The sequence below is a fragment of the Bos javanicus genome, chromosome 2 (assembly GCF_032452875.1).
Source record: "Bos javanicus breed banteng chromosome 2, ARS-OSU_banteng_1.0, whole genome shotgun sequence".
Classification (NCBI taxonomy): domain Eukaryota; kingdom Metazoa; phylum Chordata; class Mammalia; order Artiodactyla; family Bovidae; genus Bos; species Bos javanicus.
This window is the reverse complement of record NC_083869.1, coordinates 110,910,262-110,933,952: the sequence shown is the minus strand read 5'-3', so window position 1 is coordinate 110,933,952 and position 23,691 is coordinate 110,910,262. Positions and strand designations below refer to the sequence as shown.

General features: G+C 39.8%; 1 protein-coding gene across 1 annotated transcript in view; it reads left to right on the top strand.

Annotated features, from left to right (window-relative positions):
• Nucleotides 1-23,691, top strand: part of FARSB (phenylalanyl-tRNA synthetase subunit beta) — a 75,108-nt gene that overhangs the window by 18,482 nt on the left and 32,935 nt on the right. The window contains exons 6-15 of the mRNA XM_061386329.1: nucleotides 1,114-1,264; nucleotides 2,272-2,380; nucleotides 3,507-3,577; nucleotides 5,404-5,465; nucleotides 6,271-6,322; nucleotides 9,240-9,301; nucleotides 9,577-9,784; nucleotides 10,274-10,354; nucleotides 13,015-13,107; nucleotides 18,052-18,169. Coding sequence (XP_061242313.1) covers nucleotides 1,114-1,264; nucleotides 2,272-2,380; nucleotides 3,507-3,577; nucleotides 5,404-5,465; nucleotides 6,271-6,322; nucleotides 9,240-9,301; nucleotides 9,577-9,784; nucleotides 10,274-10,354; nucleotides 13,015-13,107; nucleotides 18,052-18,169 — 1,007 coding nt within the window. The remainder of the gene's footprint in view (nucleotides 1-1,113; nucleotides 1,265-2,271; nucleotides 2,381-3,506; nucleotides 3,578-5,403; nucleotides 5,466-6,270; nucleotides 6,323-9,239; nucleotides 9,302-9,576; nucleotides 9,785-10,273; nucleotides 10,355-13,014; nucleotides 13,108-18,051; nucleotides 18,170-23,691) is intronic.

Sequence of the window (23,691 nt, the reverse complement as noted above, 5' to 3'; positions counted from 1 at the left end):
ATCCCATGGACAGAGGAGCCTGGCAGGCTACAGTCCATGGGGTTGCAAAGAGTTGGACTCAACTGAGCATGCATACATCTGATGCTAGTATATAAACATGCAACTCATTGAGTACAGTAACACTCCCTCTAGGGTTGTCAACAGCTCTGTTCAAGTCACCCATTAAAATTCTAGTCACCTGTCTTAGAGATTGAACAAAAAAAATTTATTCAGTTAGTTGCTGTATAATGCTGTGTTAATTTGAGGTTGACCAAAGTTTGTTTCAACAAATTCTCAAAGCTATTTCATAGTTCATGTAATGTGGACTCAACACATTTCTTGATAACTAATGATTTTATCCATTTGATATTTAGTTTAGACCTACATAGTCTAAAACACATTTGAAGCCTTAAGAATATCATAAATTCTGATTTGAGTTTCTCTTTTTGGATTGTCTATTGGAAAGCTTAGAGTCAAATTTGTAATCTTCTGTGATAAGACTGTAGGCCTTGAGATTCTAATTTAATATTGGCATTGTTCCTGGCTTCATTTTATATCCCTGCGTCTGTTTCTTTCTTGCCTACTTTATATCTTTAAGTTCCTAAAATTACCTTAAATTCTTTGCAGATAAGCTGTAGAACAAATGAAATTAATAGCTTTTGAAATTTCCTTATTCAGTTTTAAATGTAATCTCAGTTCTTAAAATTAATTTCCATTAATAAAGCAATATAGTTATGTTACAGGAAATTTAGGAAAATATAGAAAAGCCAAAAAACAGAGGAGTTTTTGGGTGGTGTATTCTAACTTAATAAAACATTTATGTTTACTTGACATTAGAGGAAATAGGATAAAGGGAAATATGATAAAAAAAGAAGATAAAGGGTATGTTAATGTCCTATTAATAATAACGTAGTACTTGGGAAAACTAGTAGAAGGAATTTCAGCTACTAAAATAATGTGTTTTCAGTAGCTTTATAATTTCTTATATTTTTAATGTTTGTAAAGATGTCACATAGTAACAGACTATTTTAAGGAATTGTCTACAAATAATTTTTAAAAACCTGTAGTCTTACGTTTTGAGATCTTCAGATCTCTTTTGTTTTTCTCTCTCTCCCTCCCCGTTTCCATATTTAGGAAAAGAGCCTTGGTTGCTATTGGTACCCATGATTTGGACACTTTGTCAGGTCCATTTACTTACACTGCAAAGAAACCTTCTGATATCAAATTCAAGCCTCTAAATAAGAGTAAAGAGTATACAGCCTGTGAACTGATGAACATATACAAGGTAAAGGTCATTTTATATTGATGTAATAGCTCTGCATAAATCATAAAATTCCTCCAAAATCAAGTTATAATTAGGGTGATGTCATGAGTGCTTTTGAAAAAATAACAGTGTCTGGGCTCCAACCCAGAGATACTGGTTCATTTGATCTAGAGTGAGTTCTGGCTCTAGTTTTATTATTTTTTTATCCTCTCAGATGTTTGTAATGTATACCTAGAACCACTTACATAGGTCTTACTGCTCTGTAATATTCATATTTAGGAATAATTAAAACTCATGCAAATATAAGGCACAATAAGATTTATCTAGATTTTGTGTGTGTGTGTGTGGCATGCACTGTTGCAAAGTGCCTGCCTCCTATGATTAGCACTTATAGAATCCAGCAGTGAAAATCAATTCAGTTGTCACTTTAAACTGCATTTAACAAATAGTAGAAGAGGTAGGTATCATTTGGGAAAAGCAGCTGTTATTATTGGCCTGATTTGCAAGTGATTTTTTTCTTGTTTATCTAAATAGTTTTGTATGGTTTGTGTTTTGCTTAAGGTGATTCAGGCTTACTCTGCAAATCTGTTTTGAGTCTTGAAAAATAATTGTGGTCTCATCTTTCCTCAGTGGTAAAGAATCTGCCTGCTAGTACAGGAGACATAGGTTTGATCCCTGGGTTGGAAAGATCTCCTGGAAAAGGGAATGGCAACCTATTCCAGTATGCTTGCCTGGAAAATCCCATGGACAGAGGAGCCTGGTGGGCCCAGAGTCCATGAGGTCAACAAAAGAGTCGGATATGACTTAGCGACTAAACAACAACTCATCTTTCCTCAGTAGGAGATTGAGGCTGTATGAAGATTCTGAGACATTACTTTATATTAGAAAATATCATACAGTTAAAACTTTGGGGGCTGTTTTGTTATTTTTCTGATTCTCCCCCCCCCTTTTTATGCTAGGCACGTATGTAAACTAATTACACTGATAGAAATAAGAAGCTAATTTTGTTTGTCTTAATTTTTTTTCAGACTGACAATCAGCTTAAACATTATTTACATATAATTGAAAATAAACCTCTGTACCCAGTTATCTATGATAGCAAAGGTGTCGTCCTTTCCATGCCTCCAATCATCAACGGTGAGTTATTTCTTAAGTACCATAGGTGTTTTGCTATTTCCTTCTTAATCTTTAGCATTTCTGTGGAATTCTCAATTGTCTTGGCTGAATCAATCAGAAGACTCAGTCTGAGAATCTCAGGTCTTTTGTGGATTTTATTGCAATAGTTCATTTCATTTTTTCAATATTTTACTGGTGATTTTTATATAATTCATAAATGTATACCTACTTTTAGGGCTTCCCTGATAGCTCAGTTGGTAAAGAATCCTCCTGCAATGCAGGAGACCCAAGTTCGATCCCTGGGTCGGGAATATCCGCTGGAGAAGGGATAGGCTACCCACTCCAGTATTCTTGGACTTCCTTGGTGACTCAGCTGGTAAAGAATCCTCCTGCAATGCAGGAGACCCTGGTTTGATCCCGAGGTTGGGCGGATCACCTGGAGAAGGGAAAAGCTAAGTTTATAAATATGTTCTGGTGCTAGTTCTCTGGATTCTGTTCTTCCAAAAGGTGTCGATATTTTGGTTTTAGCCCGTAATTCATTTCGTTAAAGTGGAATTCTGCTTGGCCTGCTGTTTTATAAATTAAAATTTCAGAACTGAAATTTACCCTCTTAATTTCTTTCTGAAGCTTTTTCGGGAAGCAACTTGAATGTATTTACAAAATTTGGTGATGTCAAAGCCATAGATGTTTGCCTTTCTGGAGGTGAGAAGGGGGTTCAGTTGCTTCACAATGGGAAGGAGAAACTTCCTCCTCCATATCTTGGACTCTAGTACTCATCGTGGACTTTGGAGTGAGCCAGATCCAGGCCCAAATCTTAGCCTTGTTGTTTAATAGCTTGTGATTCTGGGCAGTGAGCTTAATCTTTGAATCTTACTTGTCCTGCCTGCAGCCCTGTCTTAGCATTATGGTGAAAACGAGATGAGATGGCTTCTGTTAAGCAGCATACTGTGTAATGCACTCTGTAAAGCCTTTTTTTTTTTTAACCTTGTTTTTTATTTTATCTTTATTCTCCAGCTTATAATGAGAGATTAGAATAAAAGTTGTGTGTCTCCTTACCTCTGAGGTATCAGCTTGTATTTGTAGAGTTCTTTAGTGCACCTTTATTTCTGAAACTGATTGCTTTGTTGTTGTTTTGTGTTTGTTGCAGGAAACCATTCCAAAATAACAGTAAATACGAAAAATGTATTTATTGAGTGCACAGGAACTGACTTTACTAAGGTAAATAAAACTTTTATTTTTGTTCTCAATATAGATTTTTACCTCTGAGCTGAGACCATGTGACTAAATTTTAAAATTTGTTTATTTTTTAAATGGGGCTGTATTTTAGAAACTTAGAAAATGAGAAAGGTGTTTGTATTCTGTACTTTGGTTGTAGTGTGTGCTAAGTCACTTCAGTCATGTCCTACTCTTTGCAACCCTATGGACTGTAGCCCACCAGGCTCCTCTGTCCATGGGATTCTCCAGGCAACAACACTGGAGTGGGATGCTGTGACCTCCTCCAGGGGATCTTCCCAACCCAGGAATCAAACCAGCGTCTTTTACATCTCCTGCATTGGCAGGCGAGTTCTTCACCCACTAGCGCCACCTGGGAAGCCCCTTGGTTATGGTGCTTTCATTCAATTGACAAATGTTTAGTGAGCACCTACTCTCTTTCTCCAATGCCATGAATTTAACAAAGAGTTACTTGTTCTTGATTTCAAGGAACTCATCATCTTTGTGAGAGAATTAGCCACATACATTAAAACAGTAAAATTGAGAATGGGATCCACATTGTAATGCCATCTTTATAAGGAGTTCATCTTAGTTGGCTTAATTTGAATCCTAATTTTGTACTTTTGTGTACTTGTTAAAAAAAAATTTAGGACCAGCTGGCTATAAAGTCTTATTTAGCAAACTGATAAAGAGTTTACACACACACAAATATATCTAGAAAATACAGAATACTAGTCGTTCAGTCACTTTTCGTCACCATGTATTAGATTGGAACGTCATGACAGCTATTTTCTATAGCATAAGATTTCTTTCCACGTGTTAAGTAAGGTGTAGAGTTAGGTGGTAGTAAAGCAGATTAAGAAAGGTAGACTTGAATGGTTATAACTTTTACATATCAAATGTCGCTGGAGGAATACATGGCAACCCACTCCAGTATTCTTGCCCAGAGAGTCCCATGGACAGAGGAGCCTGGAAGACTACAGTCCATAGGGTCACACAGAGACAGACATGACTTAAATGACTTAGCATGGTATGGCATACCAAATGTATATTCAGAAATGGTGTCAGGTAATATATAATACCTGTTCCTGTTAAAAACTTTTTAAAATTTGTACATTAGCAGACCTTGGTTATCTTTCCTGAAGTTTGTATATAAGTGTGAAATATATAAAAAAGCAAAGCATGTACCCCTATAAGATTACTGTGTTTTTTCCTCAGCATTTCTTTTAATTTAAAAATGAACAAATCAATAGGGCCATCACTATGTGCCAAGCATTGTCCTATGTATTTTACACACACACACACACACACACACACACTCTCTCTCTCTCTCTCTCTCTCACTCTTACACTCTTAATCTTCATGTTAACCAAATGAGGTAGGAACTTTTATTATGTCTACTTAACAGACAGGCTAAGGTACAATGACAGTAAGTAACTTGCCCCAGATTAGACTGATGGTAAGTGACTGGGCCAGGAATCTGGTGTCTGGCTGCAGAGGGTTATGGGACTGATAAGGTTTACTGCCGTCGTTAGCCATCTGTCTTTCTTGAAATTTGGTGAACCTAGGGGAGGGGGAGTGGGGGAAATAAATGATTTGTCTCGGTCATGGATTGTAACTCTCAGAGAACTTCATAAATGCAGAACACCTGACAATAAGGTCAGGCGCATTCAAGCTCAGTTTTTATTCCATTTCTTTCTTTAAAATTTGTGTATGCAGGTCCATTTTTATATATTTGGAGACTAAATTATATTAAATATTAATTCATTTCTGTTTGAGGGAAGAGAGGATTTTCATGTGTTACCATAATATTTGATTTTTTTCCTTTGCAGGCAAAAATAGTTCTTGATGTCATTGTTACCACGTTCAGTGAATATTGTGAGAATCAGTTTACGTAAGTTCATTTGGTATTTTTATCAATGATGGTCTGTTCTGAAGTCAAAGCACTAGGGTCTTGTGCTAAATATAAAGATAAAAAATGCAGTTCCTGTAATTGGAATACATAATCTCTTTGGGGAGCTAAGACATGAATTAATAATGTAAAAGGTGATAAGTACTTTAGAAAGTTTCAGTGATGTTCTGGCTGTTTGTAAGGGCACGTTACTGCAGTGACAGGCTTTTTGTAAGGATCACTGGATTTGAGAATATAAACATGGAGGAACAGGAAAAGGAACAGCTGAACAAAGAGAAATCATACATAAAAGCAAAGCATTATATCTTATATATACCAATAAGACTACTGTATTTGTTCCAAGGCTAAGTTTTTATATAAAAAACTACTTCCCAAACCTATATGGCCCTTACTGTATGCTCACATCTTTTTTTTTTTAAGTTGATTTGCATTTTAGTGGTGGTGTCAGTCAGCTTTCCTCCTATAACAACATGACTGTGGTAAAGCCTGGGACGTGTGTATCAGTATCAGCAAGGAGTTCATCGAGGATGTGTGCTTGGCAGGACTGGGAGATAAACTGATCAAGGAGAGACGCAAGAGCCACAGGAAATAGAATAGTAATGTTGTGTATTGGGAGGATTAACCTAGACAGCAGGGTGGGGACACGAATAGACTGTTGATTCAGCAGTTGTAGACCAAATGAACATTGTGTTAACCTCACACATTTCTAGAATGTATGGCTCTTTTTTCCCCTTAGGTTTTTGTTTATATTTTTTAATTCTATTTCTGTCTTTATTTTTGTTTTCAGGGTTGAAGCAGCTGAGGTAGTTTTTCCTAATGGAAAATTACATACCTTTCCAGTAAGTATAGAAGTGACTTGATGATGATGACTTTGACAACAGTAACAGCAAGTAACAGTAAGATGTAGAGTACTTGTGGTCTTCCTGTGCGTCCATCTGCCCACCTACATGCCAGGCGTGATGCTATGTGCATCACGTGGACTTAATCTTCACATTAACCCTATACGGTTGGGTGCCACTATTAGGCCCTTGACCTTGAGATGATAAATAGCTTGCCTGTTACTATTGGTGGAGCTAGTGGCTCGCCTGCCTTATTGCTAGTGGTAGAGCTAAGATTTAAGCTTGACAGCCCCAACACTATTTTATGGCACACTTCACTCCTGACACACTCCATTATACCACAGGAGTTAGATACTGTAATTCCTGTGGTTTATACCCTTATCAACTAGGTAACTGGGTAATTTTTAGTTTCACCCCTTTTAAGGTTATACTGACTTGATAGACATGAGTTTGAACAAGCTCTGGGAGTTGGTGATGGACAGGGAAGCCTGGTGTGTTACAGTCCATGGGTTGCAAAGAGTCGGACACAGCTGAGCGACTGAACTGAACTGAAGGCTATTCGGCCTTCCAAACTAAGTCTTTTCACATTTGATTTACCAATTGTGAAAGGCCATCACTGTAACTAATAAATTACATCTGGATGTGTTAATAAAACTAATTTACTAGTAAGCACAATTACTTTGAAGATATGGGATCGTGATAAAAATTCAAACTAGCATTCTTAAACAACTGAGCTTTTTACCCCAAGATGGCTTCGCATACACAGGGTGGCCATTCTAACACATTTTTCAGTGTCACTATCAGTTGGGTTCTGATTCAGTGAGGCCATTCTTTGATGAGCTCTTTATCTTTGGATTTTTCACAATTCCTCTGTTACTTATGAAGTGAGTCAGAGCCTAGAATAATTTCTGCTATTCAAATGGTTTTTAGAGTAGATAAAACCTGCCAAGATCAAAACCTTCCCCTTCCTGAAAACATTAGTATTTGGCATCATGTATTATTCTAGAGTATTTATTATAATTCAAAACAAATGTATAACTGTAGAAAGAAAATATTAGTCGCTCAGTCATGTCCGACTCTTTGCAACCGTATGGACTGTAGCCCCCTAGGCTCCTCTGTCCATTGGCTTCTGCAGGCAATACCAGAGTGGGTTGCCATTCTCCAGGGGATCTTCCTGACCCAGGAATTGAACCTGGGTCTCCTGCATTGGCAGGCAGATTCTTTACTGTCTGAGCCGCTAGGGGAGCATAACTGAAATTTTGGGCTATAGCAGTTTTTTGTTTTTTTTAATTGATTTTAGTTACTGTTTTCAGCCCTTTTTATGTAACTACCCCAAGATTTACTGACTTCAGACAACAGTCATTTGTTTGTGTCATGGTTCTGTGGTGAGCCAGGTAGTTTCCTAGGCTCATCCCTGCCGAGCTCCTTCAGCTGGTCGGTAGGCTTGGCAGCTGATGACCGGGATCGACCTCTCTTTCATGTTGCTTCTTGGCAGTGGGGCGAACAAGTCAAGTGTCTCGTCACCCAGCAGCCTAGCTTGGATTTCTTTACCTAGTGGTGGTTGCACTGGGGTGGTAATGATACTTCTGCTCTGAGAACTGCATTTTTCAGAAAATTTTGTATTGGGGTATAGCCAATTAGCAAGCAATGTTGTGGTAGTTTCAGGTGAACAGCAGAGGGACTCAGCCATACATATACATGTATCCTTTCTCCCCCAAGCTCCCCTCCCATCCAGGCTGCCCCATAACACTGAGCAGAGTTCTGGGTGCTATACTGTAGGTCCTTGTTGCCTATCCATTTTAAATGCATCAGTGTGTACACATCCATGCCAAACTCCCTAACTGTCCCTTCCCTTCAGCCTTCCCCCTGGCAACCATAATCTGAGAACCGCATTTTGATTAGCAGGACTCTGGCCCATTGTCCTGCTACTGCTAAGTCACTTCAATCGTGTCTGCACAGAGTCGGCAGCCCACCAGGCTTCCCCCCCTCCCCGGTTCCTGGGATTCTCCAGGCAAGAACACTGGAGTGGGTTGCCATTTCCTTCTCCAATGCAGGAAAGGGAAAAGTGAAAGTGAAGTCGCTCAGTCGTGTCCAGCTCTTAGCAACCCCATGGACTGCAGCCTACCGGGCTCCTCCACCCGTGGGATTTTCCAGGCAAGAGTACTGGAGTGGGGTGCCTTTGCCTTCTCCACCCATTGTCCTTGCCTGAGTCCAAACAGGTGTTTAAATTTATGGCCCTTTTGCTAGTGGCAGTTACACTTCTGAGAATAATTCAGTGATAAGAAATACTCATAGGTAAAGCCTGGATTTTATGTGTGTGTGTTCCTGTCTCACAAGGTAGAGTTGTGTACTGTTTGAAGGAGAGTGAGGACTAGTTCATCAGATGCTCCCAGCCCAGCTGGCTCCTGGAGCACGTTGATAGCTCGGGCTTGAGCCTGGTTCCATTTCCCCCCCTTAGAAAAGAAGAGGAATGACTTCATAGCACTCTTGGATTTAGTATGCTGGATAGTACAGTACAATACATGAATTATTCTTTTTTGGTCATAGACACCTACTTGCATGAGATGAAATTGAAAGTCTTCAGCAGGATTTGTAAGCAGTGTAGAAATGATGTAATGCACCAGTGTTTTGCTGAGGAAAATGGTGATTGACCATGTAAAAGCAAAACATGTTTGGCATTTTGTAACATTTCCAAGCTTCCGGTTGTCTATTGAGTATCAATAGAATGTTCATTTACAAATACAATGTAGCAAATCATGTTCTGAAATACCTAGTTTACTTTTGATGTCTGGCTCTAATGACAGTTGCTTGGGAGCGTAATAAAACTGCAACAACAACAACAAATTGAATTAGAAAGAAGCTGAGGCTGTATCTGGCAGGAGTGATTTAAGCTTCTCCAACTCTTTCTCTCTCTTAGGAACTGGCTTATCGAAAGGAGATGGTGAGAGCTGACCTAATTAACAAAAAAGTTGGGATCAGGTACACTCCGCATGCTTCATTTATTTATTTATTGTTGAATTCAAGAATGAAGTGCACACATGACTGCTTAATTTTTCCTGAATGAATGCTTAGAGAGGTTTTTCTGTCCCTTCAGAGAAAGTTAAGTGATGACAGAACCTCAGTTAGGATGTCGGGGGTCTTTTGGAATTCACAAAGACAGGTTACTGTTTCAGGTAGTAGCATAGTTTAAAACCAAATATAAACACGTTTTAAATAATCCAATGACATTTATGGTTCATACGTTCCTCTTTCAGAGAAACTCCAGAAAATCTTGCCAAGCTTCTGACCAGGATGTGTTTAAAGTCAGAAGTCATAGGCGATGGGAATCAGATCGAGGTTGAAATCCCCCCGACCAGAGCTGACATTATCCACGCCTGTGATATCATAGAAGACGCAGCTATTGCTTACGGATATAACAACATTCAGATGACTCTCCCGAAAACGTACACCATAGCTAATCAAGTAAGATTGCACCCTTAAATAAACACTCCTTATTGTTAGAAACTGATTATTGAATGCCAGGATGGCTTGGAGAGAAACAGAGCCTAGGAATTAAGCAGTCTTGGACATGCTTTGCTCTGAGAGGCATTTGCTGTGGAGAGGATACAAAACAGATGCCCCATTGATTAGAGTACGTTAAAAACCTGTGATGACTGGCTCTTTGAAGAAAGACAGGTTTTGAGTTTGGAGGCCTCCTTGCATCTCTAAGTAGGAGGTTCATTTTCTGATCCTGGGCCTGAAGGCAGAATGGTGTGTGGGGGAGAGAGAGGGAGGGTTTTTACCTCAAAGGAGGGGTGTTGGGGTGGTGGGGAGGGGATGGTAAGGTAGTACAGTAATGATGGGACTAGAACATATTAGGGTGAAAGGGCAGTTCCTTTAAGTGACAAGTTTTCTATAATTTTTTTTTTAAGTGGGAAATTTTATTGAAGTGAAATGATTTCTTTCCCCCAGTTTCCCCTAAATAAACTCACAGAACTCCTGAGACAGGACATGGCAGCTGCCGGATTCACCGAAGCACTTACCTTTGCTCTGGTATGTTGTACATGTGTTTTCTGTCCTGCTGATGGTTTTCTTTAAATCTCCAGATTCCTTGTTCTGTGATGCTTTACATGAATTTATTAAGACTTAACAAAATTTCCAAGCTCTAGAAGAATAACTTTTGTTACTTAGAGATTGTATAATTTCTGATACAGAAATGAAGATTTCTTTATTTAGTCACAGAAAAGCGTGAAGGATTAAAAAAGTATCTGAAATGACAGACGACAGTGTATTTTAGAGTTTCATGTCATTGTTGAGGGCTCATGGTGAATTTCATAACCAGAGTTATTACATTAGAATTTTTAGGCTTGATTCAGTTGTGGTGTGCCCGCTGGATGCCGCCCTGGTTGAGGGCTTGTGGACTGTTCCACATTAAACTTGTTTCTTTGTCTTTGAACATGTTCGCAAACATTTGCTTTGAGTTGAAAAGCTGACATAAAAGGCCTGAATCAGGAAATGAATTTTATTACAAAATCAGACGGAAATCTCCTTGCCCCAGCAGATTGACCATTTGAAGGCAGGGAAATGTGTGTGCAATTTGTAGTTTCTTTTTCTCTTTTGCTGAGCTGTTCTGTGGTGCCCACAGTGTAGTTTTTGAGAATTCAAGTCCGTTTCAGCTTAGCGACGTAGGGTAAAAACCAAAACAACCAGGAAAGCTCCCCCTGACTCAATTCCAGCCCTAAATTCTCAGACGATTTGCAGAAGAAAAGTAGTGGGAGTCACAACCAGTACATGGAGGGTTGGTGCGGCGATGCGGCCTGTCTCATGTCATCTTATTGATCATTTGTAGTTCGTAGGATGTTCATGTTGGGAGGGACCTTCCAGACCTAGCCAGCTTAGTTGTTTCTCTGGCTTAGCAGGTCGTTCATTGAACAATATTTATGGAACATCTGTTATATGCCAGGCGCTGTACTGGTGAGGGAGCCTGGGGCTGAGAGAATAAGCACCCAGCAAAGCATACACAGAGAGCAGGAGAACTGTGACCAAAATCTGGCCTTTTCACTTCTAGAGGAGTGCTTTTTCCTTAGGTCGGACCATGAAGGAATGTTAGGTTTGAATACGGTGTTCATGTATGGACCATATATACATATGCCATCAGGAACAGCAATGATTTCATGTAAAATGTACACACAAAATATCGCATAAGGAAATGTTTTTTTTTTGAAGTGTCTTCTGTTTTTTTAAATTACAGTAAGTGGCACGGGAAGGGACTTTGTAAGTGCATAGCCCCACGCATCTCAGGGGAGCCCATGCTCTGCTTGCTGACCAGTACCTACACTGCCAAGAGAATGGGTCTGCTGTGAAGGGGTTTATGTCCGAGATTCCGTCTCTCAGGGCAGCCCTGTGAAGTAGGTGTTTCTGTCTCTCACAGCAGTTAATTGAGGTAACTTGTTCCACTCCATGCAGCCAGTTCGCTGTGCACCAGGGATTCCAGACCAGGTCTGTCTGCACCCCAGGCCTGTGACTGATGGACTCCCACTAGGAGTCCATTCAGCTGTCCAAGGTCATGTCAACACATTGTCACAGTTCAGGGTGGGAGAAGTTAGGTGCTAGAGAGTTTCAGTTTTGTAGTAAGTTTTTCTATAGGAATGTCAACATTACAGATATTTATGGTTACAAACTTTATGAGCAGACCTAAACATCACTGAGCCTTGTATATCTAGTTTTGCCTAAGAGTAACAAGCCTTCTTTTCATAAAACTCAGCCCTAGATTTCCCAAGCGTAAGTACCTCACATAGCATCATGGTTTTTGCTATATTTCCAAACCAGTAGTAATAATTTCTTTTACGTTAGCTCACTTTTAAAACTGAAAAGCTACTTTAACCTTATTATAAGAATAGTATTCATAAAAATTATGGGCTTCATTTACTCTATACATTTTTTTCTAGCACTTTAAAACATATAAATATTACCATTGATAAACATTTCATCCTGTATACCCACTACTACCCCTTCAGGATACCTGATTTAAACTTCTTCTTATCTCTGTCCTTTGTCATCCATCATCACAATAAAGTAGAAGTCACTACCTAGCTGGGTAGCTGTGTGTCTGTGGGCCCTTCTTCATTTATGCAGACAGTACTGGTTCTGTTTGAGAATTCTCTCAGTTCCACCCCCTGTTCTGCCACAAGTCAGTGTGGATTTTGCAGAGGTTACAACAGAAGTCAAAACAGAAAGCTATATAAACACCAAGGAGGAGGAGAGAACTTCTTCCTGGAGTCATTAGGGATATTTTTATGGAAGAGATATCTTTTAAGTAGAATCTTGGCGGGAGGTGGTAGCCACAAGTTGGGTGGGAAGGCATTTCAGGTAAAGGTATGGAAAAGTATAAACAGTTGAGGGAATGAGACGGGAATTGTTGGAGATTGGACTGCTAAGGTCAATGTAGGAGGGCCCAAGTACAGGCTGTACCACCAACTCCACGTGAAAAATGTGCTTTAGCTCTGCACCATGGTTAGAACTCTGGTAAGAGAACTATTAATGTTGAATTGCATCTGCTGTGCACCTGAATGTAATTGATGTATGCTTATTCTTAGTTTACTGATTTATATAATCTGCATCGCCACGAGACCATTACAAGTTGTTACAGCATTACATACTTTAAGATTTAGTCATTGTGTTTCCATATTGATCTATTTTCATGTATTCCTTAGTGCTCCCAAGAAGATATTGCTGACAAACTGGGTATGGATATCTCTGCAACCAAGGCCGTCCACATAAGTAATCCTAAAACGGCTGAATTCCAGGTAAGGGTTTTAAGTAGATAAGAAAATGGGTAAAAACTGAGAGGCAGTACATGAGTTATGAAGTCTCGTCAGTTGTTTTATCTCAGGGGGCAGAATTTTAGAGCTTCTTTAGAATCTCTTCTTGGATAACTTTATGTTGGGTTCTTATATACTTTGCTGACAAAACTTCTTAGGACATTTTATCATCTTTTCTTGATTAGCTGTATCAGATCAGATCAGATCAGTCGCTCCGTCGTGTCCGACTCTTTGCGACCCCATGAATCGCAGCACGCCAGGCCTCCCTGTCCATCACCAGCTCCCAGAGTTCACCCAGACTCATGTCCATCGAGTCAGTGATGCCATCCAGCCATCTCATCCTCTTCGTCCCCTTCTCCTCCTGCCCCCAATCCCTCCCAGCATCAGAGTCTTTTCCAGTGAGTCAACTCTTCGCATGAGGTGGCCAAAGTACTGGAGTTTCAGCTTTAGCATCATTCCTTCCAAAGAAATCCCAGGGCTAATCTCCTTCAGAATGGATTGGTTGGATCTCCTTGCAGTCCAAGGGACTCTCAAGAGTCTTCTCCAACACCACAGTTCAAAAGCATCAATTCTTCGGTGCTCAGCCTTCTTCACAGTCCAACTCACATCCATACATGACCACAGGAAAAACCATAGCCTTGACTAGCCGGACCTTTGTTGGCAAAGTAATGTCTCTGCTTTTGAATATGCTATCTAGGTTGGTCATAATTTTCCTTCCAAGGAGTAAGCGTCTTTTAATTTCATGGCTGCAGTCACCATCTGTAGTGATTTTGGAGCCCAGAAAAATAAAGTCTGACACTGTTTCCACTGTTTCCCCATCTATTTCCCATGAAGTGGTGGGACCGGATGCCATGATCTTCGTTTTCTGAATGTTGAGCTTTAAGCCAACTTTTTCACTCTCCACTTTCACTTTCATCAAGAGGCTTTTGAGTTCCTCTTCACTTTCTGCCATAAGGGTGGTGTCATCTGCATATCTGAGGTTACTGATATTTCTCCCGGCAGTCTTGATTCCAGCTTGTGTTTCTTCCAGCCCAGCGTTTCTCATGATGTACTCTGCACATAAGTTAAATAAACAGGGTGACAATATACAGCCTTGACGAACTCCTTTTCCTATTTGGAACCAGTCTGTTGTTCCATGTCCAGTTCTAACTGTTGCTTCCTGATCTGCATACAAATTTCTCAAGAGGCAGGTCAGGTGGTCTGGTATTCCCATCTCTTTCAGAATTTTCCACAGTTTATTGTGATCCACACAGTCAAAGGCTTTGGCATAGTCAATAAAGCAGAAATAGATGTTTTTCTGGAACTCTCTTGCTTTTTCCATGATCCCTTGCTTAGTGCTACCTAGCCTAGCCTTTCTTACCTCAATTTTCTATTTCACAATTGATTAAAAAAAAAAAAATTTCAGGTTTTACCTCTTTTCCACCCATTTATGAGTTAATCAACACCTGTTCCCAGAGCCTCCATTAAGTCTTTCGCTTTGAAATGAGTTGTTACGCCAGTTCTAGACTCTGCTGACTGTGCCTTTCATTGTGATTGTCTAGTGTTTTGTCAGTTTCATGTCAAGGTTATGATACATATTTAAATGAGAGTGATACTCCCTTAGTAGTAAATGTTAAGTGATATACATTATAGATTAGTGCACAAACTATAAAAAGAGCATTTCAAAGTTATAATGTCTTATTAATAAGTTTGAGTAGTCTTATCTTTCATACTTTAATAAGCTCACTCTTTTTCTTATGTATGCATATCTGTGATTTGTTTGGGCTTCCCCGATGGCTCAGCAGTAAAAAATCCACCTGCCAATGCAGGAGACATGAGTTCGACCCCTGGGTTGGGAAGATCCCCTGGAGGAGAGCACAGCAACTCAGTCGTTTTCTTGCCTGGAGAATCCTGTGGACAGAGGAGCCTGGCAGACTACAGTCCATGCAGTTGCAAAAAGTCAGATACAACTGAAGCAACTGAGCATGCATGCATGATTTGTTTAACTGAGGCTTTAGAGAAGATCGTGTCTATTAGATTCATTCTAGCATCAAAGGGAATCTTAGAATTGGAAGGAAATGCTTTTAAGAAAGTTAATTTCATCTGAATTCTGTGATTTGTTTCTTTGGATCTTGATTTTCACTTTTAAAAGTAGTAGCTGAATTAGTTCTTGACATTCTAAAAGTTCTAATAATGTTAAAATTAGGTTTTTTTTTAAGTTAGATTTAATCAATAGAAATACTTACAAGTAGAATAGGGAAGCCTGGTGCACTGCAGTCCATGGGGTCACAGATAGTCTGACATGACTGAGCGACTGAAGAACAACCAAATGTGGCAGATTAGAGCTAAACTAAGTAACTAATTGGTAATAATATGCATAAAGGACTTGAATTCTGTCTCTGTATTCAGTGTCAGAACTTTAAAGAATCCTTATGCTAGTTTAGAAGGATTGTAATAATGAGTTTTTATATTTTGTTTTCTGAGGCCCACTGGCTTTTCTAAGATGTCGTAGGTGTTCTTTTTAATAAGAGGTACTCAAATTCATTTGGATAGAATGGAACAGGTGTTGATTCACTCATTATAAATGGGTGGAAAATTTTCAGTAAATCTTAATGGATTTTTGAGTTTTTTTCCAAGTGTTTCTTTTTTTTTTTCCTTCTAGGTTCACTTATCAAGCTTGATAGATATCTTACAGTGTGATAATGTTAGGTTCTTTAGGGTTTACATCCTGCCCATTTTATATAAGTGGAAAGAAAATAAATCAGAAGCACATTAAATGTCACTGTAAATAGCTGTACTTTAGCACGCATAACAATCAATATTTCTGCATTAAATACATGAGAGATGAGAGTCTGTGTTTTAGATTGGGCAGATTCTGTATTTTACCCTCGATTTATGAATAGCTATGTCCTACCATTACTAATGTGGCTAACTAGTTTATATTTATTTATGGTTAAAATAAATGTACATTGTTCATGGTCTTCTATCAGTTTATTGTCTATGCTTATTCTTTCTTTTGCTCAATTCTTAACTTTGGGCTATTTTTTGGTAGTAGATACATTAGAAAATGGATGAAATAACAGAAGTGTTATTTACTGAAGTATGTGAAATTTAACTATAATTGTAGAGACAATTACAGAATATTACCATATCCCCTTAAATTAACAATAGTGTTCCTAATATCTTTAAGTATCTAATTATTGTTCAAATTTTCTCAAGGTTCTTTTACTTTTTTAAATTTTTAATTTTTTAATTAAAAGATAATTGCTTTACAGAATTTTGTTGTTTTCTGTCAAACCTCCACATGAGGTTTGACATATGTCCCCTCCCTCTCATTTTAATTGTTTGATTTGGGATTCAAATGAAGTTCATATTTCAATGTGATGTAGATTGATGTGCTTCTTAGTCTCTCCTAATCCACAGGTTGTCCCTCCATCCATTCATCTCTTCCTCTGTCCCCGTTTCACTTTGTGGAAGAAACTGGATCACTTACCCTGTGGAGTTCTCACATTTAGGGTTTTGCTGACTATATTCTGGTGGTCCCCTATAGTTTCAGTAAATTAGAATTAGATATAGGAGCTTGATCTGATTCCAGTTTAATTTTTTGTATTGCTGTGAGTTTTGAAGTAAATAAATCTTATCTATAGAATAAAATGAATAAAAAAATTCTAAGAGAAGTTATCTGCAAAAGTAGCTTGTTTCGATTCCAATAAGTTAAACTTGTTTTTAACATTGTGGTTTTGTTCTCTGAACAGTTTGGGCACTTTTCTCTGTGGTTGGGAAAGTGCCCCATATTTTAGGAAGCACAAAGTTGAAGGTTGATAGCAGCTTGCTGGTGGAAGGACTGTGGTAGGAAGGGTGTCCTCTTCTTTGCTCAGCACAGTCTAGCGGGTCCTTTTAAGGGCTTACTGTTACTTGTGTGGGATCTAGGATGGGCTGCTGTTTTAGCCAGAATGGGCAGGGCAAGCCCATGTAGACCTTTGAGCAGAGATCTTAAGGAAATAAGATAGCTACATACGATCTATAGGAAGAACGTGTGAGTCAGAAGAAAGAGCCAGTGTGGAGGTTGGGATGGGGTGTGGAGCAAATGTGCCTGGAACACGTGCAGTAAGCCAGGGGCAGCTGAGGGTATTGGGGCTGGAGAGGGAGCTGGGGCCAGATTCACATAAAGCCCCACATAGGGCATGGCTTTTATTCAAAATCTGATAGAAGCCTGTTGGAGGTTTTTGAGCAGAAGAGTTCCATGGTCTGATTCAGGTCTTAAAGGATCACTCTGTGGGGAGAATAATAGATCATAATAAAGTGGTAAGTAGAAGCAGAGAAATCAGCTTCAGAAGCTCAGGCAGAGCTTAGACAGAAGGTAATGGTGTTGGAGGCTGACTGCAGATGTAACACCACCACTCATAAAACCCTTCTGGTAACATGATGTGTTGGAAACTAACATCTCATACAGCTTAGAAGGAGAAATTTATTGCACAGACAAAAGCAGGGAAGTTTTTCCTTTAAAAAAAAGAATTAGGATGAGTGTTTGTATTTCTTCATTAAGAATGAAATAACTACGCACGTTTTCCTGTTTGTTTTGGCTACTAAGCTGAAAACTGTGGTCATGTGCCCATGGCAGCTTCATAGTTTTTTATAGTGCCTACGTATTTGTGTCCTGTTTTCCTCATTGTCCAGGTATTTTTTATTGCATTTACATTTTCCTGGTCCTAGTTTTTAAAAATTTGGTTTGATTCATATTTAATCTATATAAAATATTTGTATTTCTTGTAATCTACTTCAGTTACTTTGTGAAATAAAGCAGAACATGAAGTCCTGAAATTAAAACTTAAAAATGACTGGGATATTTAGGCAGTGCATTTTCCAAAAGTCTTCCTGTGAGACCACAAAGTCTTGAAATAAGCATTTAATTCCTATTTGGTCAGTGCAATTTCACATCTTCTCCTGCAGGTGGCACGCACTACCCTTCTTCCTGGCCTCCTCAAGACCCTAGCTGCCAATCGGAAGATGCCACTTCCTCTGAAGCTGTTTGAAATTTCTGACATTGTAATAAAAGATTCTAGCAGAGGTAAGAATGAGTCACCTTTGATTTGTATATTTGAAGCATTTTTTTATTATGAAAATTTCAACTGTATATAAAAGTAGCGAAAATAATGTAATTACTCCTGTGATTCCAGCACCCAGCTTCAACAGTTATCAACACACATGAGGCCAGGCTTCCTTCATGTCTACTCCAACCCACTGCCCCTTATTTGAGTAGTGTAAATCCTGGACATCATATCATGTCAGCAAGAAACACTTCAGTTTCTGTTTCTGATAGATAAGGAATATCGCTGGTTTGCCTTTTTTTTTTTTTTTAATAACCCAACACCATTGTTATATTATATCATTAATTATCTAGCTAGTGTTTGAATTTTTCCAGTTGTTTCATAAATTTAATTTTCATTACTGATTTGTGTGAATCAATCCAAGCAAGGGCCAGCTACTTGACTGTAGTATCTCTTATTTTTAATAGAAAACAAATTTTAACTGAGTTTAATAATATTTATGAAGAGCCCTATTAAAACCTCAACCTGAAAAGCACTGCGGAGCACTTCTTTTTTCCTTATGTTGTGATTTATATGTGTATCATTTTGACATACTTTATATCTTACCATTCTGGTTCAGCGGTGATTGTTCCTATCACTGTTGTCCAGTGATTATAAATCTGTTTTACCAGTTTTTGCTTCTTTTGAGTATGGTCTGAACTTGTTAGTACAGCAGGTTGCTTCATCTAGTATTTGGAATATAGTGGTTATTTAATAAATATATTAAGTGTGTAGTAAGTACTTAAACCCGATTGCCCAGAAAGCCAGTCTCACTCAGCCTTCTCCATATCTTCAGCTTTATATAACTTTGACTTGACTGTTTGGAGCTGCGTATATGGTATCTCTTGGTGAGCAGTGCCCTCAAAGGACTAAATTACTGGCAGTGTTTCTTTTGAGTCCCTGGATTTAACCATTGAAGTCCCAGCAGTATTTATTTTACTGCAGACTCTGCAAAATTCAGTGTGTTCCTCTGAATCAGTTCACAAAAGAAGAGGCCTTTTCCTCAGTTTCTCCTGAAGAGGACAATATGGCGTCATTGTGATACCAGAAAGTAGTCAAGAACCACTGACTGTAAGCCGGCCTGTGTTAGAGGTACAGCCAACATGACTGTCTGTGGTGGACTGTCCACCGCAAACCTTCCAGCCAAAGCCTGGATTCCGTCTGCTCCCCAGTATGTAGCCTGTCTTCAGTTAACAGTGTCACCGTGCATTTGTATGGTGCTTTTTGCTTTTCAAAAAAAAAAGTATTTTTAAAGTACTTTTTCTTTTTTGATTGTTAAAACATCTCTGAGGCAAATGGGACAAAATATTGTCCCCATTTAATATGCTGGAAAATGAAGACAAAAAACTGGTAATTTGTTCAGAGTCGCTTAAAATGAGGAACTTAGGGCTCGGGCCAGGATTTTGATCTTAGTGCTCATATCCTTAGAGAATAAAAGTTCATTGTCATATCAGTCCCTGTAGAATGTTCCTTGGAAAAAAAAAAAAAAAAGAATGTTCCTTGGGTGATAAATCTGCTGTAACAGAAAAGACATCTTCAGTGCCAGCTGCAAATAGTTTTGAGGGTTCTTACTGCCTCTAACCATCCCTTGGTATAGATAACTGAGAATTTATTATTATCCCAATGTCAGTTTTTTCTGGTAACTTTGACTTGTTATCTCTCATACTAGTTCTTGGAGTTGTATGTTGTTTTCATCCTTGACGATCCATTCATATTTCTAAATATAGGGTAGGTTAATTACTTGAGATTTCCTCAAAAGTTCTGTAATACTATTTCAGCACCAGGCCTCTTCCCTAGTAGCAGAGGCTCCTTGCAGGGCTCCCTGCTCTCAGGCAGGCAACTGGAGCCTGGATGGTGTGAGTGAGAGGTGAGCTGTGGTCCCCATAGTTGCCATGGGAAGGCTTTGCCATAGGCGTGGAGCATTGCACTCTACTGCAGTGCTGGCTAGGGGTGCCTTTGCTGGGTTTCTTTCTCTCTGTGTTTCTTGGGAAGGCCCCAAGGCCCATGTGTGGAGGTTGAAAGAGACCTGTTCTTAAATATGAGTGCCAAAGGCCATCATTGAACCAATGGCCCTGGTGATGATTCAAAAACCCCATCCATATATGTACTTTTTAACTTGAAGATTTGTATTTCTGCTGCACTTTTGTTTGCTCAGAAAGAGTAGCTCTTCTCTCTGCAGCAGACCTCTTTTATAATTGTGTTTAGCTGTGACCATTCTGCTCTGTTTGCACATCAATCCATTTTTTAACTGCTACTACTTTGGTCTGCTGTCTTGCACCATTATGGTTTATTCTTTTTCCTTAAAATTTTCTGTCATCCCAATGGCATTCGAGGAATAAAGAAGAGGTAAATGTGCTCAGTAAGTCTACCATCTTGAAAATATAGATTTGCTTTCATTTATGTGGAATGTGTTTCCTGTTTAGGTAGGCCTGGATTCTGTTTCATAGCAGAAGAAGCGTTTCTGGTGGATTAGTCTCACTGTGGACCTGTGGCCTCCCTGCCTGTCGTCTGCTGTGCAGAGAGGACTCTGCAGGAGAGGCAGCCGGGCTCCGCAGGTCCGCCAGGGACTCTGCAGCCAGAGCGCCCGCATTTGAGCCCTGGTTCTGCCGTTTGTTGTTGTTCTGTCGCTAAGTCGTGTCCGACTCCCTATAACCCCACAGACTGCAGCACTCTAGGCTTCCCTGTCCTTCGCTATTTCCCAGAGCTTGCTCAAACTCATGTCCATTGAGTCAGTGATGCCATCCAACCAGTCTCATTCTCTCTCGCCTCTTACCAGCTGCTTAACTTTAGACAATTTAATTCTTCAGTGCCTCAGTTTCCTTATCTGTACAGTGAGAACAACAATAGAACTTTTTTCATGAGATTTGTTGTAAAAGTTAAGCCACATAGAAAGTTGCAGCCACATAATAAGCACTGTTTAGTGTGTGCTCTGTCAGGGTATTAGCAGTCCCTAACTCCAGTACTCTTGCCTGGAAAATCCCATGGATGGAGGAGCCTGGTAGGCTGCAGTCCATGGGGTTGCTAAGAGTCGGACACGACTGGGCGACTTCACTTTCATGCATTGGAGGAGGAAACGGCAACCCACTCCAGTGTTCTTGCCTGGAGAATCCCAGGGACGGGGGAGCCTGGTGGGCTGCTGTCTATGGGGTCGCAGAGAGTCAGACACGACTGAAGCGACTTAGCAGCAGCAGCAGCAGCAAGGCCAGATACCTAGCATCTTGAGGTCTCTGGAAATTTTGAGAATGAATTAAAAATTGGCCAGTCATTAAAGGGTTAATATCACCTAGTGCTAAGAAAAGTGGGACTCATTTTTATCCTAACTTTTGACTTAATTGGTTTTTCTTCTATTATGCACAATTTTTTTTTTTTTTTTTTTTTTTACGGAAAAGAAAACCCAAACATACTATGGGAATTTACTTAAGAAGGTTGTTTTTTGAGCAATTTATCACCCACTTCTTTTCAATGAATTAGGGGTGTTTTTACCATCTCTCAAACCAGGAATCCTCTCTTTTGGATTTACATTAGCCATTTTCTCCTAAATAATGAAACAATTTTGAAGGAAAAAATCTAGATCATCAAAGGTGAAATGATAGAGCAGTCTTCCAGTTAACTGTAAAAACGTCCCAGATTTTCACTGGTGAGGGCAGTACTCAAACTATTGGTTGAAAAAGGGTGAAGGTGTGTGGGAAGAGTGGTCAAGACATTCTCGTTGGTTGTACTGCTGCTGCCGCTGCTGCTGCTGCTGCTGCTGCTAAGTCGCCTCAGTCATGTCTGACCCTGTGCAACCCCATAGAAGGCAGCCCACCAGGCTTCCCTGTCCTTGGGATTCTCCAGGCAAGAACACTGGAGTGGGTTGCCATTTCCTTCTCCAATGCATGAAAGCGAAAAGTGATAGTGAAGTCGCTCAGTCGTGTCTGACCCTTCGAGACCCCATGGACTGCAGCCCACCAGGCTCCTCCGTCCATGGGAGTCTCCAGGCAAGAGTCCTGGAGTGGGGTGCCACTGCCTTCTCTGCTAGAATGTATTTTTAAAGTTCCTTTTCTTCGCCAGGGATCTGCTTGGAATGAGAGAAAGGTTGCCAGCCTTGAGACAGACCAGTGAACAGTTTTTACAGGTGGTGTTACGAGGGAGTATGTAAGACACCCTGATCACACAGAGAAGGGAGTGACAACTGCCACTAATTGTTTTTGTGACGTTAGGGAAAACCCAGCACTCTCAGCGTCCCTTCAGTTTTGTGTAGCCAAGCATATCTTCCAAGATGGAAATGGAAAGGGAATCTGTACTGGATTCAGTATGACTCCCGAAAATTCTGTCTGACCTGCATTCCTGTAAGAGTGGATGAAAGTCCCTCAGCCCCTATTTGACCTCATCAGACAGTTTCGTATGCTACTGTGGACTTTTTCACTGGTCATGACATGGGGCTGGCAGCCTGCCCAGTGAGAGACTTGGGTACCCTCCTCTAGTGTGAGGGTTTCAACTCTGAGTCAGACACACTCCTGTTCTTTGAGGCTGAGCTGGTCACTGCGTTTGTTGAATCATAAGATCTGAAATTGCTGCAACATTTAAAAAAAAAATTAGTCCTGACTCGAGGGACTAAGCTGATATATCCTTTTTATTGGGCAGAGTGATGTGTGTCTCTGAAACGAGAAGTTAAACGCAGACTCTGCTGTGGGGTAAATTTTCAACTTTATTATAACAACGAAGTCCAGTAGAGGCTGAACTGAAGCCATCAGATCAGACTGCCATATGACCAACTGGTCTTTTTCAGTTGTTACATTTGTCTTTTCAGTGTGGAAGAGAAACTGCAAACAAAATAGTAAAAGATTACTTCAGAGGAGCAGTTGTGGAGTGGGATTGCTAACCTTTGCGGCCACAAATGCAAATATATTTTGCCAAGTCCCACACTCTGGCTTTTTACTTAGTGCAGATTGAATTCTGCCTGTCACAGTTTATTCCACAGTGGTCCTTGAAGCTGCCAGGATGCCTCGAAGCTCACAATAATGGCAGGAGAACAAGCATCATAGGGTTGAGTCTAGGTTTAAAAGGAATGATAGAAGGAAGACTTAGTTTGGCTTTGTAGAGCAACTATATAGGGTGATTTACATTTGGCATGGTATGGACTCCCTGGTGGTCCAGTGGCTAAGACTCCATGCCCCCAATGCAGGGGGCCTGGGTTTGATCCCTAGTCAGGGAACTAGATCCCATGTGCTGCAACTAAAGCGTTCACATTGCTGCACCGAAGACCTGGCACAGCCAAATCAATAAATACATTAAAATATTTTTTAAAGGGAACATTTATATTTAAATAAATACATTTAGCATAATGCAATCATCCAGCTGTCCGTTGACATATATTGGTGATAATCATATTGTGTCTTAAAGAATTTTTGCTGTGTACTTAGTCACTCAGTCTTGCCCAAATCTTTGTGACCCCATGGACTGTAGCCCGCCAGGCTCCTCTGTCCATGGGGATTTTCCAGGCAGGAATACTGGAATGGATAGC